This window comes from Mastigoproctus giganteus, chromosome 12 (assembly GCF_048544385.1).
Source record: "Mastigoproctus giganteus isolate SK-2022 chromosome 12, ASM4854438v1, whole genome shotgun sequence".
Lineage (NCBI taxonomy): Eukaryota > Metazoa > Arthropoda > Arachnida > Uropygi > Thelyphonidae > Mastigoproctus > Mastigoproctus giganteus.
The window spans coordinates 120,889,936-120,912,770 of NC_143586.1; the positions used below are offsets into that span (position 1 = coordinate 120,889,936).

At 39.0% G+C, this 22,835-nt stretch overlaps 1 protein-coding gene across 1 annotated transcript in view; it reads right to left on the minus strand.

Moving 5' to 3' along the window:
* Positions 1-22,835, minus strand: part of LOC150077375 (vitellogenin-6-like) — a 146,968-nt gene that overhangs the window by 103,985 nt on the left and 20,148 nt on the right. The window contains exons 6-11 of the mRNA XM_090385879.1: positions 19,293-19,481; positions 18,877-19,019; positions 13,632-13,815; positions 9,014-9,219; positions 8,169-8,337; positions 7,881-8,045 (exon numbers count right to left, since the gene is read on the minus strand). Coding sequence (XP_090242005.1) covers positions 7,881-8,045; positions 8,169-8,337; positions 9,014-9,219; positions 13,632-13,815; positions 18,877-19,019; positions 19,293-19,481 — 1,056 coding nt within the window. The remainder of the gene's footprint in view (positions 1-7,880; positions 8,046-8,168; positions 8,338-9,013; positions 9,220-13,631; positions 13,816-18,876; positions 19,020-19,292; positions 19,482-22,835) is intronic.

The window sequence follows — 22,835 nt, forward strand, 5'->3', positions numbered from 1 at the left end:
TTCACTACATAAACCTCGTTATGTCGTGTTTGTTATTCTGGTTTAAAATCCAGAATTGATCCAAAAAAAAAAAAAAAACCATGAAACAGATTAATGTTATATTAATCCCAAGAATGAGGTTCTAATTAGCATTGAATTGGGAAATCATAAATTGGGCGCATTGTTATCTTGGAAGACACCATCGCCATTCGGAAAAAGTGTAACACAGCGAGGTGTACACTGACAGAAAGCAGTTGACGATGGTGGAGACCGGTGATACGTTGTTCCACATGCATCAGGAGTCCAAGTTCCTGCCAGTGAAACATGCCTCACACCATACAACCGCCTCCACCAGCCTGCACTTTTGATACCATGCATGATGGATCAAGAGCCTCATGTTGTTGACGCCAAATCCGAACACGACCATCCACAGTGTGAAGTAAATAACGTGACTCATCCGACCAGCACACCTTTTTCCAGTCTTCTAACGTCCAACTTGCATGCTCTTTGCACCAGGCGAGTCTTTTACGCCGATGAACCTTGGTTAGGAAAAGATGCCGTAGGGATCGTCTGCTGTTATAGCCTATACGTGCGAGTGTGCGATGCATGGTCAAGCCAGATATCGTTCTGAGTTGGCCCATGTTGTATTGGGTAGTCAACTCCTCAACAGTGCTGCGAGTGTTCGCGTCGTCGGATCCGGCGCTCACCTCTAACATCAACCTTTCGCTGACCTTTGCAGTTCTGTCGTCGGGTCGTTGTTTGATCATTTTGACACCAGTCCTGGTACACTTTAACTACAGTGGCTCTCGAACACCCATGTTCCTTTCGGTAGCAAATATTCCGATTATTTAAAGGCTCTAAAAATTTATAAAAAGAAAATCAATTATGGACAGTGAGATAAAAAGCTTACAATTAAACACACAACGAGCTAACAATGTTGCCACACAATCCAACAAAAAAATATTTTTTCATACCTCCGCAATGAAAATATGTGATTCTGGAGGACATAAACGCGCTGATTCCGAAAATCACCATAAAAAGTCTATCAAAAGATGTAACAACGTTTAATTCAATACGTATAATTCAAGTGTAAAAAATATTATACGTTTTCTGTAACTCATTTAACTTCGAAAAAATATCATAAATCATAGCGAAATAGTTATATTTCAATAATTCAAATATTTAAATATTTCAAAATATTTACTACTAAGGGATTTTCTCTTGTATGCCTGCTTACTCTCCCTCACAAGGAACCAGCACTAATCCCCCATCATTACAGGAACCCAGCAACCTTGGTACCGCTTTTCCATCGTGGAAATATCTTGGTGAAACCGCTCCCCTTTGTTTATCACTCAACATCACCCAGATTTTCGGATAAAAATTCGACATGGGAATGAAGAAAATAAATTCTCAACGACATTCGACAGCCCATATTTTTGTAGTACTCAGTAAATTAGACATTTCATAGTTTTCTTCTTTCCTATTACCCAAAAAACCATGTATTGCGGAATTAAATGATCACCAAGCTACCAAATCAACCTCCTTTAACTGGGTTTAAAATACGTCATGTCTTTCAGGGGTTTTCTAATTTGGGGTCCTACGAAAATTCCTTCCTTAAGTTTGGCATATGTTAAATTAGGAAACACAATTCTCAAGTATGCAAATCCGTTACCTTCTTTGTCTAGTTCCATCATGAATTTTTTCATCAATCCAAGTTTGATGTGGTAGGGGTGGAAGAAGAACCTTGTTTGTTTTCACTAAGGGAAAAAATATTTTGCATTACATTGTCCTGGTATGAACTCGCCCCACTTGCCCCAATGTTGCACGACATAATGTTCTTCTATCGCACGGCTGGTCCCACAAACACAAAAAAAAAACAATATTTTTGACCCCCCCCCAGCAAATGAACAATAACCTTAAGATCACGGCATATGTTCCAACCATAATCCTGGTATTTTATCATGAAGAACCTTAGACAAGCTTTCATGACTTTAAGTCCGACTGAACAAAACACAGAAACTGATGGAAATTCGTTGCTATTATGAAGCAAAACTGCTTTTAAACTTAATTTTGAGGCATCTATGAACAAACGCCATTCATCTGACTTAGATCTTTCAGAAGCCCAATAATGCCTTTTCAAAAACACATACTATCCTCCGTAGCAAAATATTTCAAAAACTTTTCATGTCTTTTTCGAAACACTGAAATCTTTGTTCCTGCTGCCAGTTAATTCCAATGCTGTAACCTAGAACCTACTTGGAAAACTTTGGCACAGCCTACAGATATCCTCTCCAAAAACGCTATGTGCTCTCTCTTAAAGTTGTAAATTGTTGCATCGGAATTTGAACCTAAGAACCATAGGTCTGATTGTGTTGATCACAAGAAAACCGAGGCCAGAATCGATTGCTAAAATTAAGGGAATTAGCTTATGTATTTTAAAATAAATCAGTATGTCATACATTACTGGCTCGATTAGGTGAAATTGGCATATTGGTAAAACGCAACTCCCTCTACTATATTTAATAACTGTGATGTGAAGTGAAACTATCATGGTGATTTTCGAAACTTACGCATAAAAATTCGTTGAAAACAGCATTTAAGTTCTTGGAGGTAAAAATCGTGTTGTTGTGGCACTCTTGCCATATGTTGTTCAAGGCCAAGTATCAAGGGTTGCCCACAAAGGTATAGAATAATATCTGAAGGAGACTCATCCATGGCTGCAATCATTATCAGGAACAAAGATTTGGTTGTTATACAAGTATTATCTTTATGTAACGGTAATGCTCTTTGTTGTGAAGTGATTGGCTGCTTTGGTAGAGTATCTATGGCGACTGTTTATTGTCAGCATTCTTTAAGTATTGAACTTTTTGTGGAATATCCAGAAAAAGTATATAGAACACTTGGCTTCTGTGGAATGATTGTGGTATTAGATTCGAACGCAAATTCTCCATTGTGGGGCAGTGAGAGCGCTGATGGCAGAGGTGCATAGAATAAGCAATACAAGAGTATTCAAATTACAATTTAAATTCAAAAGTATTTGATACAAGCTCAGAGGTTTGCTCTTCTGCGTCTCACCCAGATATCTTGAACTCTATTACATTAAACATAATATAAGGGAGACCATAATGGGGCAGACATCTTGCCCAGATGAAACTAGGATTTATTCAAAGGCAGATTTAAAAACAGAAAAGGCGAGGATAATCCTGGAGATTACGACTATGTGGCTGACAAATTGGCAAGTTTCAGAGAAAAGAAGACAAACGTATTTATTTCTGCTGAGTGTTAATGGCTTCAGTTTGGACTGCATGCTTCTTTTTTAATAACTGGGCATAGTCTTGCTTATCATTTGCAGAAACCGGGATTGATAAGATCAGGGTTTTTGTATGTGGAGCTCTGTAAACATCTGAGCATGTAATACTTGATTGCAATTGTTATGCTGACTTAAGATCAAACTTTAGAGAGATCTGTGGATTCCTGGAGAAAGAGAGACTCTGAGTCCTATTCAATGACCGCCGACTGTTGCATATTTTAATAATTATGTAAGTGCGGTATTTAGAAGGAGAAACATTTTAAGGCTAGATAATAGAAGCCCGCCTCCAAGTACGGAAGGATGGAAACTCACTTTAATGAGATTATCGGACACTAAAAGGATCAAAGCTATATTCTCTCAGGCGAGACCAAGTGGCTTTTAAGTTTTGTTCACTTAATTTATGTATTTATTAATCAATGTCAATTGGTTTAAAGACCCAGTTGCCATTTCAAATAAGTTGTTAACCACGGATAGGGTTCGATCTAGGGAGTGGTTAGTGTATTGTATCTTAAGTCGAATGGCCGTTGCCCCTAGTCAATAGTGTCTGGAATTGTGCAGCGCACGGGCCCCCTGAGATACGGAATGGCATCAAGTGGTCTTCAGTGATGAACAGTGTGTGTGTGTGTACATAGTGTTTTTCGTTATGCGGTTCCCGTGGTTTCCCACAAATCCGCGTTAAATACTGTTAACATAGCAAAGCCAGTCAGTGTGGGTTATGTGTGAGTAGTGTGTTGTTTGACTGGCCTCTTCGTTACTGGGAGGCGCGATCACCAGGAAGGAGCCTCCCAGCATCTGTCCACTAGCACGAGGAGCCGGACCAGGGAGTAAACGACATCTGGGGGGCGTCGACACTCCTGCAGGAGCGAGAGTGGGGAGGGCCAAGGAAAGAGCAGAGAAGAAACAGGAAAGTGGAAGACAGGCAAGATAGCGAGGATGACAGAGCGTAGGCATCTTTCCAGGCGAAAAGGAGCAGGAAGAGTGCTAGGTGCAGTTGTGGGAGTCCTGGAGAAGGACTGTGGGTAGGAAGAAGAGAATAGGTAAAGTTTAAATTAAAGAGTCCAGGATCGTCACAATGGAGAATCACGGAGCGGCGTCGACAGGGCTGGCCGCCACTTGCAGTTTCATGTCTGGAAGTTTCCGGTGCTGGATATCAGTTGCTGTCTAGAGGAGGTTATCCAGGAGTAGTGTTCGGGAGTTGCAGATGATGCCAGCGACGACGAAAGACTTCGTTGGCATAACTGGTCAGTGCACTGAAGGTATCATTAGATTCCAATAACTTCGTTTCTCGCCGAAGTGATGTAGTGTGGAAGTCTAGGAGTAGTTGGATTCTTAGATCTAAGTATACGTTGCATGAGTGCATCACGTGATCCCAGTCTTCAGGTTCTCCGCAGGTACAGAGGGCATCCTCGACTAGGCCGAACTCTAGAAGGCGTCTCTTGAAGGACCCGTGGCCAGTTAATAGGAAGGAAGCATAGACGTTCGGGAAGAACCAAGTGGAACGTTGTTTGTTGATGTAAGTTACCTCAGGAAGGAAAAGTTTAGTAGTTGCACCAGTTGTGGAGTTATTCCAGCCGGTTTGCCATAGGCTTATCAATTATAGCCACACACGTTTATGTTCCTGTTTGATGTCGGTATTGGTACGGGTTTGAATAGTGAGGAATTCAGCTTCCTTATTCTTCTTAATGGCATGAGAGAGGCGCCTCCGTAGCCAGGTGGGAAGGAGCAGCAGTGCGTAGCACACCTTCTTGATTAGACCGGGGTTCGAGCCCGTCACCACCAAATACGGAGGATGCGGTAAGGTCAAGGAAATGACCACCGCATATCCCGGAGCAATATGGCCTTAGTTGCTAATGCTCCTAAAAACCAAATAACAAACAACAACAATGGCATGAGAGAGTCCGATAAAAGCGACGTGGAGGTCCAAGGGGAGGTGGCCTGTTAGTAGCTGTAGGGCGGCAGTTGATGTCGTTCTACATGCGCGGGTCATTTGTAGTAGCATAAGTCGTTGAGTTTGCTGAATTTTACGTTCAGCATGCACTAAAGTCATTCGGTGGTACCATACTGCAGCTCCATATGTGACAATTAGTATAAATACTGCTGAGTATAAAAGGCGTTGAGTTGACCCTTTAAGACCCCAGTCCTTGCGGGTAAAGCGTGCTAACATAGCGATGTAATTTTTTATATTTTCTTTGATAGCTTGGATATGGGGGGAATGAAAGTTCTCCTGTCGTCCAAAATTACTCCTAGGTACTTCACCGATCGGTAGTTTTTCAAGTGGGCGGCTATTAAAACGTATGGTAGGAGGTCTGGAGAAGTCCAATTTGCCTTTTAATATGAGGGTTTTGCTCTTCTCAGTGAAGACTGAGAGTTTATTTTCCGTGGCCCATACGGACAGAGCAGCGAGAACAACCGTAGCCTGGATTTCTATGGTGACGCCAGTCGTCTATTATCATATTCCAGACAGTTGGCCCCAGGATGGAGCCCTGGGACCAGCCTCGGGTTGGATGTCGGGTGATGCAGTGATATTTTGTTTTGATGCTGACCTTGCGGTTAGAGAAGTAGCTTTTGAGGCACTGGTAGAAATTCCAGGTACAATTAGAGACTCTTCAGTGATGAATCCCGCTTTTAGTTGGGTACCCGATATTATCGCACGGTGTGGTGAATACAATGATACTAGAGCTATTTTTGAACGGTATTTCGTATACGCCAGGCGACCCTGAAGGAAACCAGCCAGCGAATAACGTACAACCCTGGCTACTTACCAGTGGTGTATGAGGTGACGTGGTATCCCACTAGGGCCCAACGGCAGGACACAACAACAACAGAACCCAAAACACTTTTCCTGGCATTCACAGCACACATACGGCGCAGAAGTAGGGAACCATCGGAGGCGCCACACTACCTAACAGTATGCACCCTGTTGAACGCCATACTGCACGCTCTGCTGGTGCTATGGAAAGAGATCAGTTTTAATAGTCGGTCGTCAAGGGCAATCTGACTGCTCGCCGCTATGCCGCAGAAATTCTGGAACCCGTCGCTCTCCCCTTTCTTATGGGGTGCTGATGCCACATCAGCACCCCATAAGAAAGGGGAGTGGTCATGCGGTGGTCCTCTGATGACACCCTAGAGGACCACCGCATGGGGTTTTCTCCGAATGTTTTGGTGATGTAAACGTAATATCTTAGTCAGTCAGATCCAGGATTTCTTCTCCATCGAGCACGTGTGGGCGATAATTAGACGCCATCTATAGAATCACCTGCAGCCAGCACAGACCATGTATGTTCTGCGGCATCAGATGCAAGAGGCTATTGGAGACCTGCACGATTCAATTGCGATAAGCTTATCTCAGTATATCTGCAACTGTGGTAGATTTATATCATAGTGATCTGTCCATTGTAAACGTCATTTTGTGTCATTAAATGTGTTCACGCACACATTAGCGTCTGCAACTTTTATAATGAGTTCATTAGCTCCTTGGCTATCATACTCTAAATATCGTGTGTGTGTGTGTGTGTGTGTGTGTGTGTGTGTGTGTGTGTGTGTGTGTGTGTGTGTGTGTGTGTGAGAGAGAGAGAGAGAGACTTAGAAAAAACATGTATGGGAGAAGAATAATAAATATTATACAGTTGTAATTAAACTGAACAGGTAAGTTTAGAGAATGTAAAACTTAGTTTTGTCAAGTTTTATCAAATTCTCTGCAATTTATAATCTCAGTAACTAATTGATAAGGGGATAACTATATTTACTTTTCATTTCTATTAATCACTGAAAAATAAAATAAAAAAATAATTTGAGATAAAAATCGAATGCTTCTTAAATATAAGGCATTAAGTTACGTTAACGAACTGTTAATAATTATCTCAAACTTTTAAAATGTCAGTTCATTAAAATACTTTTTTTTTGTAAAGGGCAAAAAACGTAGTCTGATTTCTCTCAAAACTACAAGCTATTATTATTAAATCCTGTATAACATGTTTCTATCTTTACACAGACTGTGCAGAAGAAAGAATAGCAATCGAACCCACCACAGCCCGAATAATAGTGGCCAGTGGTTAAAATAAAAAAAAAAAAAAAAAAACACACCTCAGTGACAGAAACTAGTTGCCTGGATGTGATTATAATGGAAGTCATAATTAATCTTCCTTGAAGATAATTATAAAAAAATAGCCTGAAGTATTCCCTATTTTTTGTTATTTTATATCATATAGCGTTGCACGATCATATAGAGTCCTCTCTGACAGTAGAGTGGTTTCGCCACTTGCCGCCGTTTTGGAGAGGCCCAGGTTGATTGATTGATTTGGTAGTTGTTGGCGCATCGGCTTCTGTGGCCATATTGCACCTCCCAAGGTTTTTGCAGTACTTTGATCCAAGCCCGAGGCGAGAATCGAACCCGCGACCTTTGGGTTGCCGGGCAGGTACTTTACCCACTCGGCTAGAGGCCCAAGTTGGAACCCTATAAGAAACGGAATGAATTCATAAAGACATCTTTAATCAGGGCTCTTCGGTCGTACAGCCAATGTTAGTCGATTATAACCTTGACTATCAATATGAGCTTAGAAACTAATGCGTTTTATAAATAACAAAAACTTACTGTCAAGTATTTCGCCGCGTCATTTGGGGTGCATCTTCCGCCGTTTAGTTCACGGTCGCTGTAGGCATCCCGAACACAAGCTTCAAATACCAGATCACTAAAGGCGAGGTAACAGGCGCTGTGAATCTCTTGGTATGACCTGATGTAGGGATCTTCACAAAGAAGCTGGAATTCGAAAAATAGGTCTTGAATTCCACGATGAAAGTGAAATAAGAGGTTTATTTTATTTATTTATTGATAAGAGCGGGCCACAAATCTCAAGCTGTAAAGCAATAATCACCGACTTACGTAAAATTCATCCAGCAAAATCTCCGAAGGTTCCTTGATGTGCCGAGAGACGGTCTGGAAGAACAGTTTCGCTTCGTGCAGAGAGACATTTCCACTCCGAATGAGATGTTTTCCAAATAAGAAAGTGGGGTTAGTACCGCTGGTGTAAAGCAAGTCAAGGAAGAGTCGCCTGGAAAAAAAAAATAGAACTAGCATAAATAAATTCTTTATTTACATGTGGCATAATAATGCTGTAAAGCTCGTATTTTTAATAATAACATCCAGAATATTTCAACTGAAAATTTGCGAAATGATGAGCATGCCAACCTCAATGGAATGTATTCTGCTTAATTTCCTAAAGAATTACAGATTATTTTCGGACGTTTCGTGTTACTTCCTGCACCATTTCTTCAGTGACTGCAAAAAAGCATAATTTTTAAATTATGGCAACTTTATTTACAAAGAATTGTAATTTGATTACAAATTTCCTACTTGTTAATTTATGCCTTTAGTAATTTTAGTAATTAGGTGTAACGGATCCTGAGTTAGTCAACAGATGGCTATTAGTAAAAATCAGGTTTACTAAAGGCTAAATATTAACAAGTAAGAAATTTGTAATCAAATTAACAACTCTATGCAAATGAAGGTCACCGTAATTTGCCAGTTATGCTGTTTATAGTCGCTGAAGAAGCAGTACAGCAAATAACGTCTGAGAATAATCTGTAATTGTTTAAGAAATTAAAGGCAGATTACAATTCTACGCTGGTTGAAGTTGCTCATTATTTCACCAATTTCCATTTCTTGATATACCCGCGCACCGTGTTGCTAAAAGAATATTTAAATGTAAAACTGTTTAGTTTATTTACCTGCGCATTTCTCCTTCTTCAATTACGATCCCTTCAGGATAATCAGAGTACTCGTTATACAATTCCTGCAACCTCGTATATCCGAGTGTAGATACAGCTTTTACAAGTTCTAGATATATTCCGGGGACATCTCTGTCTTTGGTTTTCTCAATGTATTGTTCCTCCTCCTGCCGCAAATTAACAAGTTTTTGGAACAGATGATTAATCTGAAATAGCATTAATAAAGATCTTTACCGATTTTGAGTTTGTCCCTCATTGCTACTAGGACTGAATCTAACATTGCATATGATGAAATGAAATATATTACACTGAGAAAGAAAAAAATTAAGAAAATTTAGGTACAGACAATACATTTTTTTAGAACCAGGACATAAATTCCTCACTTTCAAATTCAAACAGTAACTAGTGCAGCACATGAGAATATCATCGTGAGACCAAACATAACTGGTGGAAGATAAAAGAAGCACTTGTAAATATTGAAATAAAAGTAGAGCATTTGAAATCATATGTAAAAATGGACGATTCACATAATATTTAAGCTGACGGCCATTTCTACCTTCTCTGTGTGTTTCAAATAGGACATTTCTGCTCGAGCTGGAGTCTTCCTTCCTTTCGTTAGATATACTGAACTATTTGGGGTCAGTTACGAAATATCAAGTATATCTTGCAAACAGCATTTCATCTTCACTCACGTAAATCATAGCGATGTACTTTTTTGCCTGACTCAGAAACAAGCTTGCTCGCTCTGTCCCTGTCTCTCTCTCTCTCGTAGAACAGGGGAAGGGAAGATAAGAGAATTGTTTCTTCTGATCCACTATAAGGAATCCACAAGACTCCCAGCAGGAAAGCATCCAAAACTCCAGTCATTTCTTATCAACCTGGATGAGCTAGCTAGATATTTTCCATCTAACACTTATGAATATAATCAACAAGCTACAAGTGGACCTAACAAAACACAGTGAAGATGTCACTACAAACTGTGCAAAATATCTACCGACTGGTGACGCTTCAATCCTATGAAGCCTTCTAACTGACCAATTAGTGGCAACGTACCTAACCTTTCTAGGGAAGAATTTTTTTTTGCGTTTATAATAATGAACTATACAAAGAATTAAGAGTCACAACATGGCCTTCAAGCAACTATCCCAGATTGAGACTTATTTCCAATAATTTTCGTGGCAATTCACAACTGCCCCGTAAAATTGAATGGTGTCAACAATTTGAATAGTAAACAGATATTAATAATAAAAATAATAAGCGATAACGAACCTGAAGGATTACTTCCAGAGAAACACAGCGTCACTCTACCAGTGAGTGGAGTATGCCATGCGGCATACTCTACTCAAGCTTCCAATGCACGACTCAAGAGAGGGACGCTCTTCCTCGAGACTGAAGGAGTTATGCTCGCCATCCGAGACCAGGTAATCAACACCAGGAACTACAGAAAATACATTTCCAAGGAGCCTGGAGGATAACACATGTCGACGTTGCTACTTGGCCTCAGAAATGCCAACTCATCACCTTAGGATGCAGGGTGATCACTCAGACGGATGGATACGACCAGGTAGCCAGGATACTATATCAGAAGGCAAAGAAATACCAGTTGATCAAAGAAAGTGTACCGTATTACAAGTACGAACCCCAGGCTGTACTAGAGAACCCAAAAGCTGTACTGGGACAGCGCCATAATAATGGACAAGAAATCCCACACAACCTTGTCGACAAGAAGGAAAGGACTGCCTATCTGATCGACATTGCGGTGTCCAACACTGGCAACATCCAGAAAACCCACAAGGAAAAGATGACGAAGTACACATATCTAAGTCAGGAGATCAAAGAGATGTGGCATATGCAACAAGTAACGACCATCCCGATCATCGTGTTAACTACCGGTATGGTTCCAAAGACCCTACACAAGAGCCTAGCAGCAATAGGTCTTCCAGAGAACGCATACAAGGAACTTCAGAAAGTCACAATCCTGAACACCTGTTGAGTCAGAGAATTCCTTGACCAACAGTAACACAGGACATAACCACCCTGTGCACTTGGTACCAGTACCTGTCACGGGGCAGGAACCCCCGATCAGGAAGAATAATATAACAACAATAATACTTTAAAGGAGAGTAAAGAAGAGTGTTAATCGAAATTAAAACCTTATATATGTCTACACTACTAATTCTGCATCGATTGAGGAAAAAGTGTAGAAAACTTTCACTGCCAAGGACTTTAGAATGCTTTATGTAAGCAACAAAGAAAACAACGTTTAGGTGTGTTGCATCTTCAATCAGAGGTAGTTAAATTAATAGACTACTTCATTCTAATTTACGAATCATTAAGCAATTAACACTCAGTGGATGCAGAATTAGCTGAAGTTAAATAAATAAATATGATCTTTATTGTAAGGTTCCTAGGTACACGCAGGTACCCTACTTTTACAACCGTAACCAACTAAGGGAGGGGTTAGCCAAATCTTAGTTAAAGCAATTTCTAGTCTTTGTCCTTGAATAACGCCAACAGATGGAGCATCTATAAGCTTTCTTATTATTTCAGCTAATACTTGAACATTCTGATGTCGTCATTATTCTCCTAGAGGTTAAGATTGAGGTGAAGAACAAGACGACTCTAGATACTATAAATGGTTTCCTTGTCACCACACTTATTTACCTCGTTGGCTAATAATCAAGACTAGTGAAATATGGGACATAACTAACCGGAGCAGATGTCTAAGTGGTAGAAGCATACATCGGTATCGGGACTACCGAATGCAGGGATCTTGGTTTCTGGTGCCTACACGCTCTTACATCGCTACATGTATATGATTATGGCAAAGTGCTGCTTGAATGTTAGACTTTCATCCCAATACTGGCATTACAGTGAACTTTAAGATAGTGGTTCCATTTCCGTACGTGTATTGTTACATCATTTTTTTTCCCCGATGTTTGATGGTTGTTGTTGTTGTTATTTGGTTTTTAGGAGCATTAGCAAATAAGGCCATATTGCTCCGGGGATATGCGGTGATCATTCCCTGACCTTTCCGCATCCTCCGTATTTGGTGGCTCACGGGCTCGAACCCCGGTCTAACCAAGAAGTATGTGCTACGCGCTGCTGCTCCTGATCACGGAGGCGCCGATGTTTGAAGGACATTTGCGCACTTTCCTTTATACTTAGTCCAGTAGACTGCAGGTAAGCTTTGAGCTCTCTGAGATGTCTAAGTTTTAACTCAAACTTCTAGGCCATTTCTCGGATCTTTTGATCCAATTAAGTACTTAAGCTCATCTGCGTATGACGAAAACTCAACGTGTTGCCAAAACAGTTCCAGCGATGCATCAAACAGTAATGGAGATAATATTCACTCTTATGCTCGTATAGGTACTGTAATGCTGGCTCAAATTTCAACTTTTCTATATTTTAAGCTCGCCATAAGAAAATCTGTATTTGTATTGTACGATGACATTGGATATACAGAACAATATAATAATATACCGGTCATGACCAGGTTGGAAAATAGTTCTATTGTCTTAAAAAGAGCATTTAAAAATATTAGCGAGTATCAGTATCGATGTCACATCATAAGCAGCTTTCAATCAATAAATTGCTATACCCAACGGAGCCCTATTATCCAGTGTTCTCTGAATAGCATCCAGCAGGTTGGCACTGGTTAATCCTTTCATGGTAACTGTTTGTAAGTTGAGGGGCTAACCCAAAGCGGTGCTGAATGAGAGTAGATAGTATAGTTTTCTGAAATAACTTGAAGAACACAATTGATTGCAATCGGTCTAGAATTAAATTCTTTAGGATTCTTGATTTGCGGGATCGATAGTCGGAAAAAATTGATGGGGAGAGGGGGGGAAAGGAGGAAGGCAAGAAGCTAAGATATGACTTAAAACTCAGGCTTTTGACTAGAAGGAGATAACAGACAAATAGTGAAGAAGTAGATCAGAGGCTGAGCATAACACCAGTGGAGCGCAACAGATATTGTCTTAAGATATGAGAAAATTAATTGCTGTGTTAGTTACACAGCGATTAATAAGCAATTTTTATTTTAAAATTAGATCAGAAATTTTTATTTAAAAAATCAGACTTTTGACTGATTTTTTAAATAAAAATTTAAGCCCCCCAATCGTCTCCGAAGAAAAAAAGGCGTGGCGTGAAGCGAAAAGTTACATACCGTTAATGTCAACCGGTCGAGTGCCAGTTCATCCACTCACCCAGAGAATCATCACAACGATGAATTGGGAAAACGTGTTATGGTATGGAGCTGCTCCTCATAGTTGTTTAATTGGGTAGTTTAATCGCAGTACTAATGATATCTCTTGCTGATAAGATATAAAGGAAAAATTTTCCTTTATATCTTATCAATAAGGTATAAAGATATCAACAAAATATTACATTACATTTTAAAAATATTAGTTTTTTTCTAATACTAATTGAAATGACAACAAAAAAAAAGGTGATTATTCAGTTCCTTTGTGTTGTTCTGATAACTAGAATAAAAGCATTATCCTCATTTATTTTCGTAGAGTGAGTGATCTTTTCAGAGTATTGTAGTGATATTTCGTAATGATCTTTTCTTAGTCTACTGCTATATTTTAACGCAAAATCAAATAATTCAGCTTACCTCTTCAAGAGGAACTTCGTAGCCATACACATTATATAAATAATGCGGCTTCTTCAGGTCAATTCTCTCTTTGAAACTGGACTCATCATTCCAGGAGAATGCAAGCTTATAATAATTATTAAGGTGAGGGCCGACTTGGATCAAGTTGCGGGTTTCGCGGGTGCTCACTAAAATTAGATGATAGCTGGAAGAAGGGATAAAAAAAGGTTAACATTATCTTTTTCTGGAAGACGTTCATAAACAAAAATACAGGTAATTTAATACACAAATAAAAGATCACGCCAGAGTTAGTGGTATATTTTCATTTGATAAAAATTCAGTTGTGTTTCTATTTCTTCCAAATTTACAACGAATAAATTCGCCGAGCTGCGGTTGCATTGCGTATTAGCGAAAACCATTAAACTCGACTTATTGAATGCGATCAAAATATACTCATTAGGCAGTTGATTAAAATCAGAAAGTATTTCTGAAATCATTCGCAGTCGAATGATTCTAACTTTTTTTTTTTTTAATTAGGAGTGGAATAGGTAATTCTTTCAATCTTTCTGCAATACAGATATGTATTATGTCGGCTTATCAAAATTAAGAAGTTGATATATTAAAGGGACGTGTATCGATAAATGTATTGATATACATCTCTCAAAACATTTGAAATATCTCAAAAGGAAGATTTTATGCCACTATAATCGAAACTGTTTCTTCAACCTTTTAAGTGAGACTCTACGATAATGGCAGACAGTCACGTTTTTAAATTTACATTAATACGAAAAAGAAGAAACATACGTGGAATTATCGCAGGTTTTTTATATTAACCTCAATATTTATTTCTCCACGTGAAGTATTTGCTGAAACTGCAGAAAGTGTTTTTAGTTTTATTTTTTAGTCAGTTAAATTTTTGAGGTTCCGGAATTTGCTGGTGGGATGTCCTCCTGTGGTATTCTTCTTAGATTACAGGCAGCAGTTGAGTGCAATCTTCGAAGTGCTTCTATGGTAAAGGCGGACGTTCTTATTCTTCTAATTTTTACTTCGTTAATTTTTCTTGCTATTTAATTCGTTTATTTATTTTAGATTTTTGTTTGCGCACATGCAACATTGCTTCCTAGAATAAAACAAAAATACTTGCTGTAGTTTCAGCGAATTCGTTCAAGTGGGAAACACCGCTGAAGTTAATCTGAATATTTTTATTTTTTAAATCCGTGTTATCTTTCAATTTTCCCTTCTACGTTGAAACGTGGAAGAGCAAAAATTTAAAGCTGGCTAGAAATATCTTTGTTTGTAGATCGCAAAGTTCTATTATTGAGAACACTAAATGTAAAAAGTTAGTGCATTAGCATCATGTTTGTACGCAGGGAATTACTGAAAATAGTAAAATGGCATCGTTTTCTATCATATCTCATATTGTGAATGACTTCACAACGAGTTGCCTAATATTACACTATATCGAATAAATAACGCTTCACTAGAGGAGAAGACTTGTTACTTATTCTCAGTGGATATTACCACCCAGACGGCCGTTTCAAGGCTGTTTGGCCTCTCATTGGTGGTTGGGTAGGTACTCTGGTGTTGCAATGGTGACAGCCCAGTTATGAAGTATAACTTCACAACGTGAGAGACGCCAGATGGCGAAACGGCTGTCTCGGTGGTGGTATCCATTGAGAATAAGTAACAATAGTCTTGTTATTTTGCACGCAAATATTAATGTCACTTATACATTTACTTACATACTGGTACCACTCATGTAAAATCCGTACAGGAAGTGACGTATGTTTTTGCCGCTTCCTGTTCGGAAAGTATATTTTAAGCCGAGAGTTCCCTGTATATACATATATATATATTTTTTTTTTGTTCAGGGAGTTCAAAGAATATTTTATAAATAAAATATACTTCCGGAATCAGTGCCAGTGGAAGAAAGGTCTATGAAACAGAGAGTGGAGAGACTGTCAGAGATGAGACTGTTTAGAGGTAGCACGGTGGCATCGTCACCATCCTCCCTACACCGGGTGGTAAAGGCATGGATTCGAATCCCGTCGATGACGCGAGGAATTTTAATGGGCTCTTTTCATTCCGTGGCTGAGTTAGTCGGTTTCAGACTCAATAAATATATGGGTAGATGTAATCATTTACGGGTGACCCTAATATCATAACATATATTTTTTTTTGTTGGAGATGAGACATTAATTAACCTAACTGCCCTCTTTTGAATGGAATCTAGAAGCCTGAGAGAGGTTTTGGGGTCACCGTCCCAGATGCGGGAACAATATTCTGTGCTAGACCGGATTTGCGGTTTCTACAGAGTCAACAACAGTTTGGAAAAAAAAGTAACGCCAAGAGAAAACCAAGTTTTTTAGATGCAGAGGAAGCAATATTTATAATGTGCTTTATGCCAGGAGAGGCTAGAAGTCAGGGTAATCCCCAAGATCTTGCCTAGAAATCGGAACGTCATCGAAGATAAACATAGGAGCAGAAGAATCCTTTTTGCCAGATATAAGACAGGACTGAGGTTTAGAAGGATTGAAATTAAGTTAACTTTGCTCCATTGGAGAATTACCTGGCGATCAGCATTTAAGGAAATGTTAGTGGATATTCGAGAAGTTCAAGCTGTTTGAGAAGGGCAAGGTTTCTCAAACTGAAACTTGGAATGCAATGTGCTATCGTCAGAAGAACTATGGATAGGATTTCCGGTCAATGGAAGAAGGTCATTAATATACAAGAGGAAAATAGTGGGAGAAAGAACTGAATCTTGCGGAACACCCACTTTAGTGGAGAAGTTAGAAGACAGAGAGCCGTCTACCATTAACTAGTGAGCGGTCAGAAATAAAACTGTATAATCAATTACAAAAAACAGCTGGCAAACCATACAAGGCCGCCGTAGCCTAGTGGTCAGGCGCGGGGGTGCATAAGTACACGTGCCTTGAGTGACCGGGGTTCAAGCCCGTGACTGCTGAATACGGTGCTGTTTCTTGTATTCTGTGTATCTTGTAAACTCCTCTGACCGTTTGGTCATCCCGGAGTATAAACAGAAAATTTATTTAAAAGATGGAAACTTATTTAGAAGACGTTTATGCCAAACATGAACGAAAGCTTTGCAGATGTCAAGAGCAACTGCTTGTGTTTCACCAGACATTTCAATTGAATTTGTCTATAGATGGGTAACATAAGCCAGAATATCACCATTAGATCGACACTGACGGGATCCATACTGGCGATCGTTGATTAGACAGAATGTTTCTAGATAGATTGAGTTGGCGGTTAATTGATTTTTCCATTACTTTAGAAAGAGTAGAAGTAATTGCAATGGGACGATAATTGGATGAGAGGAATTTGTCACCCTTTTTAGGAACTGGCTGGATCTGAGCAAATTTCCAAGCAGAAGGAAAAACACCTTTGGAATAAGGAAGTGAAAAAAAGCGGCAAAGAACAGAAATAAATTCAGGAGCTCAGGTTTTGAGAACAAGTGGAGAAACACTATCAGGACCTGGAGCTTTCTTAGCATCAGATTCATCAAAATCCTTCTGACATCCTTTTGACGAAAGACTACAAGAGGCATTAAATAGAATGTATTGGGAATGGTTTGAGGTGATTTACCAAGATCATCAATACATGAGTTGGAAGAAAACTAGGATACCAGCAGGTCAGCTTTATCTTTGGCTGATATGGCAACAGAACCATCTGGTTTTGATAGAAGTGGAAACAGAGATGGGAAAAAATTGAAGCCAATAGTTTTGGCAAGAGACCAGAATAGTCGGAACCACTGGACAAGAAGCAAGTTTTCTACTCTTAGCCTGTTCTAAATTAGTTTGGACTGATTAATAACTGCTTTATAAAGTATAAATATGCTATGTCGCTTATAAAAACGTAGTACTGGAAATATTTTATAATAAAAATTCAGAAATATACGATTTCAGAGAATATAGGCTTAGCGGTTCGTTTTAAAAATATTATGTTGAAAGGAGTTCGCGAGTCAAAAAGGTTGGGAACCGCTGGTCTATACAATACATTTTATTATAATGTACGTATGGTTTATCGTATACGATACGTAACGTAAAATAAAAAAAAGATATCGTACTTGGTAATTTTAATTAAAAACAGAAATAAATAAAATGAGTAGTAACATAATATATGTACTGTACATACATAGGTATTCAACTTTTATTCGTCAATATCTTCATCACAGTTCAATATTTTCCACATAAGTGACATTAGGTGCAGATGAGGTAGATGGAAGGGCGTCTGATAATGAAGAAACAGCTGAGTTTTTTAAAAATATGTTTTTATAGAAGATTGCACAGTTACATTATTTTTTTTTCTTCTTCAAAAATCTCACTGTAGCATGCTAGATTACCAACCCCTCAGAAATTGATTTAAAAGCTGCAGCCATTTTCTGCCTTGTAAATGTTCTGGGAGTCTGTGGAATATCAGGTTCTTCTGTTACTTCAGAATTTAGATATGCCTCTATTTCAATTATAACGCAAGTCCAAAAGCTCTCTCATGTCAGTCACATCAAAGTCGAGGTCCATTTTATTGCCCAGTTCAACAATTTCCTGATAATTATTGTAATAAATACATTTTTTAAAAGTTTATTTATTTAAATCTTACAATTATGTTCACTATACGTTTGGCATTTCGTTTTATAAGAAACTATCTATTGGCGACTTTAAGAAATTTTGAATGATTGTGATGTTCGTTATAGCGAATGTTCGTAAATCGAACTTTCGTAAAAACGAGGGTTGCTTGAATATGTATTTTTCACCTTTATAACACAAATTTCGTTATTTTGTTTATTTACTATAGATTTTACTGTAGATCAAGCAGACTCAAATGGGTGGGCCATGTGATTCGACATGGTTTTTGCTTCTGGATGCCATGGAGGGAAAACGCCCTAAGGGAAGACCAAAAAATACCTTCATTGGAACGCTGCTGGATGAAGCAGGACTTAGAAATTTTGAGGAACTAAAACAAATGACACAGGAGAGACAAAGGTGGAGACAGCGCATCAGAGGAAGTGACCAGTCACAAGACTGAATTACTGATGATAACTATAGGTTTTAAAAGTCACTTTTTAAATGAAATAAAACAGAAATGACTACTTCAAGGTATTATAAAAGTGCAACAAAATTTAATTGTTCAAATACTTTTTAAAATAATGTTCAGGGATATATTTATTATAACGAAATTAAGATACACCGAAGTAATTCACGCACCCCGACACTGTGAAGTACTGTGAAAAGTAGATTAATAAACATACCTGGAATTGACGGCAGTTTTCTCACCTTCAGTACCATAGGGCACAAACACAACATCCTCTTCCGCGTGAATACTCTCAATGACGTAATTGTGGCGGTCGCCTCGAATGTTGTAGTGGTAGATGGCGCTTGAGCGTAGCGGGCCCTAAATGGAAATGTTATAGAGTCCAGTCAGTTTATCATTGGATTGAGCTTATTTTTTATTTTATTAAACCACAACAGAAAAATGCATGATCAACACGCGCGCTTACTAATATTGTATACACTTGTATATTACGAATGACAAGTATACACATTTTTAAGCTCAAAAAAGGAAGTGGGGGATTGCAATTCCCAACAAATACCATTTCTTACCTACAGCATTAAGCGCTAAAATTCAAAACAAGAAACTAAGACAAATAAAAATTTAATTTCTTACTGTTTTCTCAGATTCACATTTGGCACAGCTGTGCCCTTGATATGACCGGTATTTCCTATAAGGACTATGAAAGCACTTCTCGTAATTGACAGTCTTTGTAAGATTCAATACAGCGTTGTTATCGGGAGTCAGATAATAGGGGTTACTCACAATTACGTACTCTGTCTCGCATTCACCAATGGTTCCTTTCTGCAAATATTTAATACAAATTGTTTATTTGGAAAAAAAAATTTCAAGCAAACAAAGATAATAGTAAAAGCAAGTAAGGAATAAATATAAAAGTTACTGCCAAAATCAATTGCATCGTAACAAGTTAAAATAAGAAACACTGAAATAAAATGAAAAATTTTCAAACAAAACTTGTTTTATGAAGGATTCATCTTCACAGCATCTTTTATAACACGCAAATACGATGTTATTTTCCTCCTAATGTTAATTTATTTCCCACTACCAAACTATGATCACATGAAAAGTGCATATCCCCTTCCTGGGCATTCAGGCTGCACATGGGATGCATGCAGTTACTAGAAAACCCGACACACGAAAGGTATTGGAACCATTACTTAGTAGGTGCATGGGTTGAAAATTGAGAAGAGTGAAGATACTTGTTGAAATTTAGACTTTAATTTCTGTAGATTGTAATTTTCAAGAAGCGCATGTGAACGAAAGTTGTTCCAGAAAACGGAGGTTGAAGGGATAAATGAGGAAGAAGAAAAGTTGGTTCAATGAGTTTGAAGTTGGGCAGTAAATGAATGCTGACTTATGGCGGCATGTACTCGAACTGGTTGGAGGGGGGGGGAGGGTATATATGGAAGCCAATTCAGAACAGTGTTCATGGAAATATCTATAGAAAAAGCTTGTAACAGAATGTCTATGAGACAGAGTGCAGAGGCTTTGTAAGAGACAAGTCATTAATTAATCTCACTTTCGAATGGAGTTAGACACCATAGACCATCTTTCGAATGGAGTTAGACACCGGAGAGAGGTTTTGAGCTGCATCACCAGAGATGTGAGAAAAATATTTCACGTTAGGGCGGATTTGAGATTTGTACTGAGTGGGTGGTTGTTTAGGAAAAAAAGTAAGCGAAAGAGAAAAATCCAGTTTTTTGGACACAGAGGAAGTAAATTTGTGATGTATTTATGCAAAGAGAGAGAGAGAGTAGAAGTCAGAAATTTTTTATCCCTAATACAAATATGTAATCTTGCCTATACCCGAGTGTCATCGAAGATAAGCATAGAACAAATAGACTTTTTTTTCGAGATATAAGACAGAACTGAGTTTTAGAAGGATCGAAATTCATTAAGTTATCTTTGCTTCATTAGTGTATTATCTGAAGATCAGCATTTAATGAACTAGTGATGGATATTCGAGAAGGTGAAGGACAATTTATGTAGGACACGGTTTTTCAAATTGGCCGATGGAATGCAACGTGCTATCATTAGCAAAACTACATATACAATTTTCAGTCAGCGGAAGAAGGTCATTAATATATAAGAGGAAAGAGAATGGGAGAAAGAATTGAACTTGGGAAGCACTAACACTAGTGGAGAAGTTAGATGACAGAGAGATATTTATCATCACCCACAGAAAGCGGTCAGAGAGAAAACTAAATATCCAGTTGCAAAATATCAATCGGCAATCCAAAGATTGAAGCTTATTTAGAAGTTGTTTGCCAAACATGATCAAAGCCTTAGAATGGATATATATACACACACACACAGCCTTACCATTAATATCCGTACACGCCTCCATGGATGGGAAAACAAGTTCTATGCATGCAACGTCACAGAACCCGCTATAAATATGCACACTGGGCTTTGAACAGATAATTTCAAAAATGAACATGCAAGATGACACGTTCAATAGTATTACCTCAACAGTTTAACAGAATTGATCACCTCAACAAACGCTAAACACCGATTAACATGGTGTGAGGAGGGCGAATCCTGGACTGTAAGAAAGTGGAGAACAGTCCTATGGACAGACGAGTCGAAGTTCGCACTCTACCAGTCTGATGGCCGTTCCTGGGTGTGGCAAATGCCAGGAGAACAGTTCCTTCCTGATTGTATCCTCGCAACAATGAAGTTTGGTGGAGGCAGTGTCGTGGTATGGAGGCTCCTGTCATGGTTTGGCTCACCCACCGGTATTGCACTATATCCGGTGGGTGCGGGATTTGTGCACAAGGCACTAAAGGTGATAGTAGACCCAGGCTTGGCTGCTTGTGCCTGGGGGTAGGCAGTGGCTGCCTAGGTATTGGCTGCTCCCTGGTGGGAAGGTGGACGTACACAAGCGATACACCAATACAAAAAGCTTTGCAGAGTTTCTGTACCAACACAGACGTGCAAGGTGGAGATGAGCTAAGGCCCACCCTTGATACAGGTAACACACACACACACACACACACACGTTCATATATAATATAGTATTTTATATATGTATAATGAGAATGCTAATGTATATAAAATTGTATATATATCTTCTTTGTAAGTTTTGTATATAATTTGTAAATAATTGTGTGTAAATGGAAAAAAAAAAAAAATGTCATGGTTTGGCCCATTAGTCGTTATAGACAAAATCATGAATGCTGTACAATACCAGGACATACTGGACAATTATACACTTCTAACATCATGGCAATACTTCGGGGAAGGCCATGCTGATACCTGTATCATCATGGCGCGTTGTCTTGTGGTACAGGCCCATATCTGTATCAGCAAGACAACGCGCCATGCCTTACTGCTCGGGTCGTAACAGTGTTTTGAGGACATGGGTGTAGAAAAGTTGGATTAGCCAGCCCAGAGTCTGATCTGAACCCTATCGAGCATCTTTGGGATGTATTGGATAGTCGGGTAAGGGCACATCGAGATCGCCCAAAGAACAAGGCCGAACTGGTGGCTGCATTAAAGGCCGGGTAGAGGAACATATCACCTGACAATTATAAAAAGCTGGTTGAGAGTATGCCGCGAAAATTGAAGGCCGTCATAAAAGCAAAAGATTTCAGCACAAAATATTAAATCACACAATAAAACCCCCCTTTTTTTTGTCTAAAGGCAGGTGTCCGGATTTTAATGGTAGGGCAGTGTGTATATATATATATTTATTTATTTTATTATATTTTTTTATTATTAAACTTGGTGGTCCCATCCAGCTTTCCGGGCAACCCTGTCACCTATATGAAATACCGTATGTAATGCATATAATACATACTGCCACTTACCAGGCCTGGACATGCTCGAGCCCGAAATAATTTTAAAAAGTCGCCGAATTCGCTCCGGAAACACTGCTGAAACTCATCTAAATAAGAAGAGGAAAACTGCCTCCTGATTGGAAAACTGCCTCCATTCGGCTCATACTTAAAAATCCAACTAAACAGCACGATCGACCTGACTCCTACAGACCTATTGCTCTCATCTCTGTGCTGAGTAAGGTCTTTGAGCAGCTCCTTTGACGGAGACTGGAAAACCACTTACAATACCGCACGAAATCAATTTGGATTCAGGCCGGGCATGTCTACGGTCGACGCGCTGGAGGCCATTACCAAC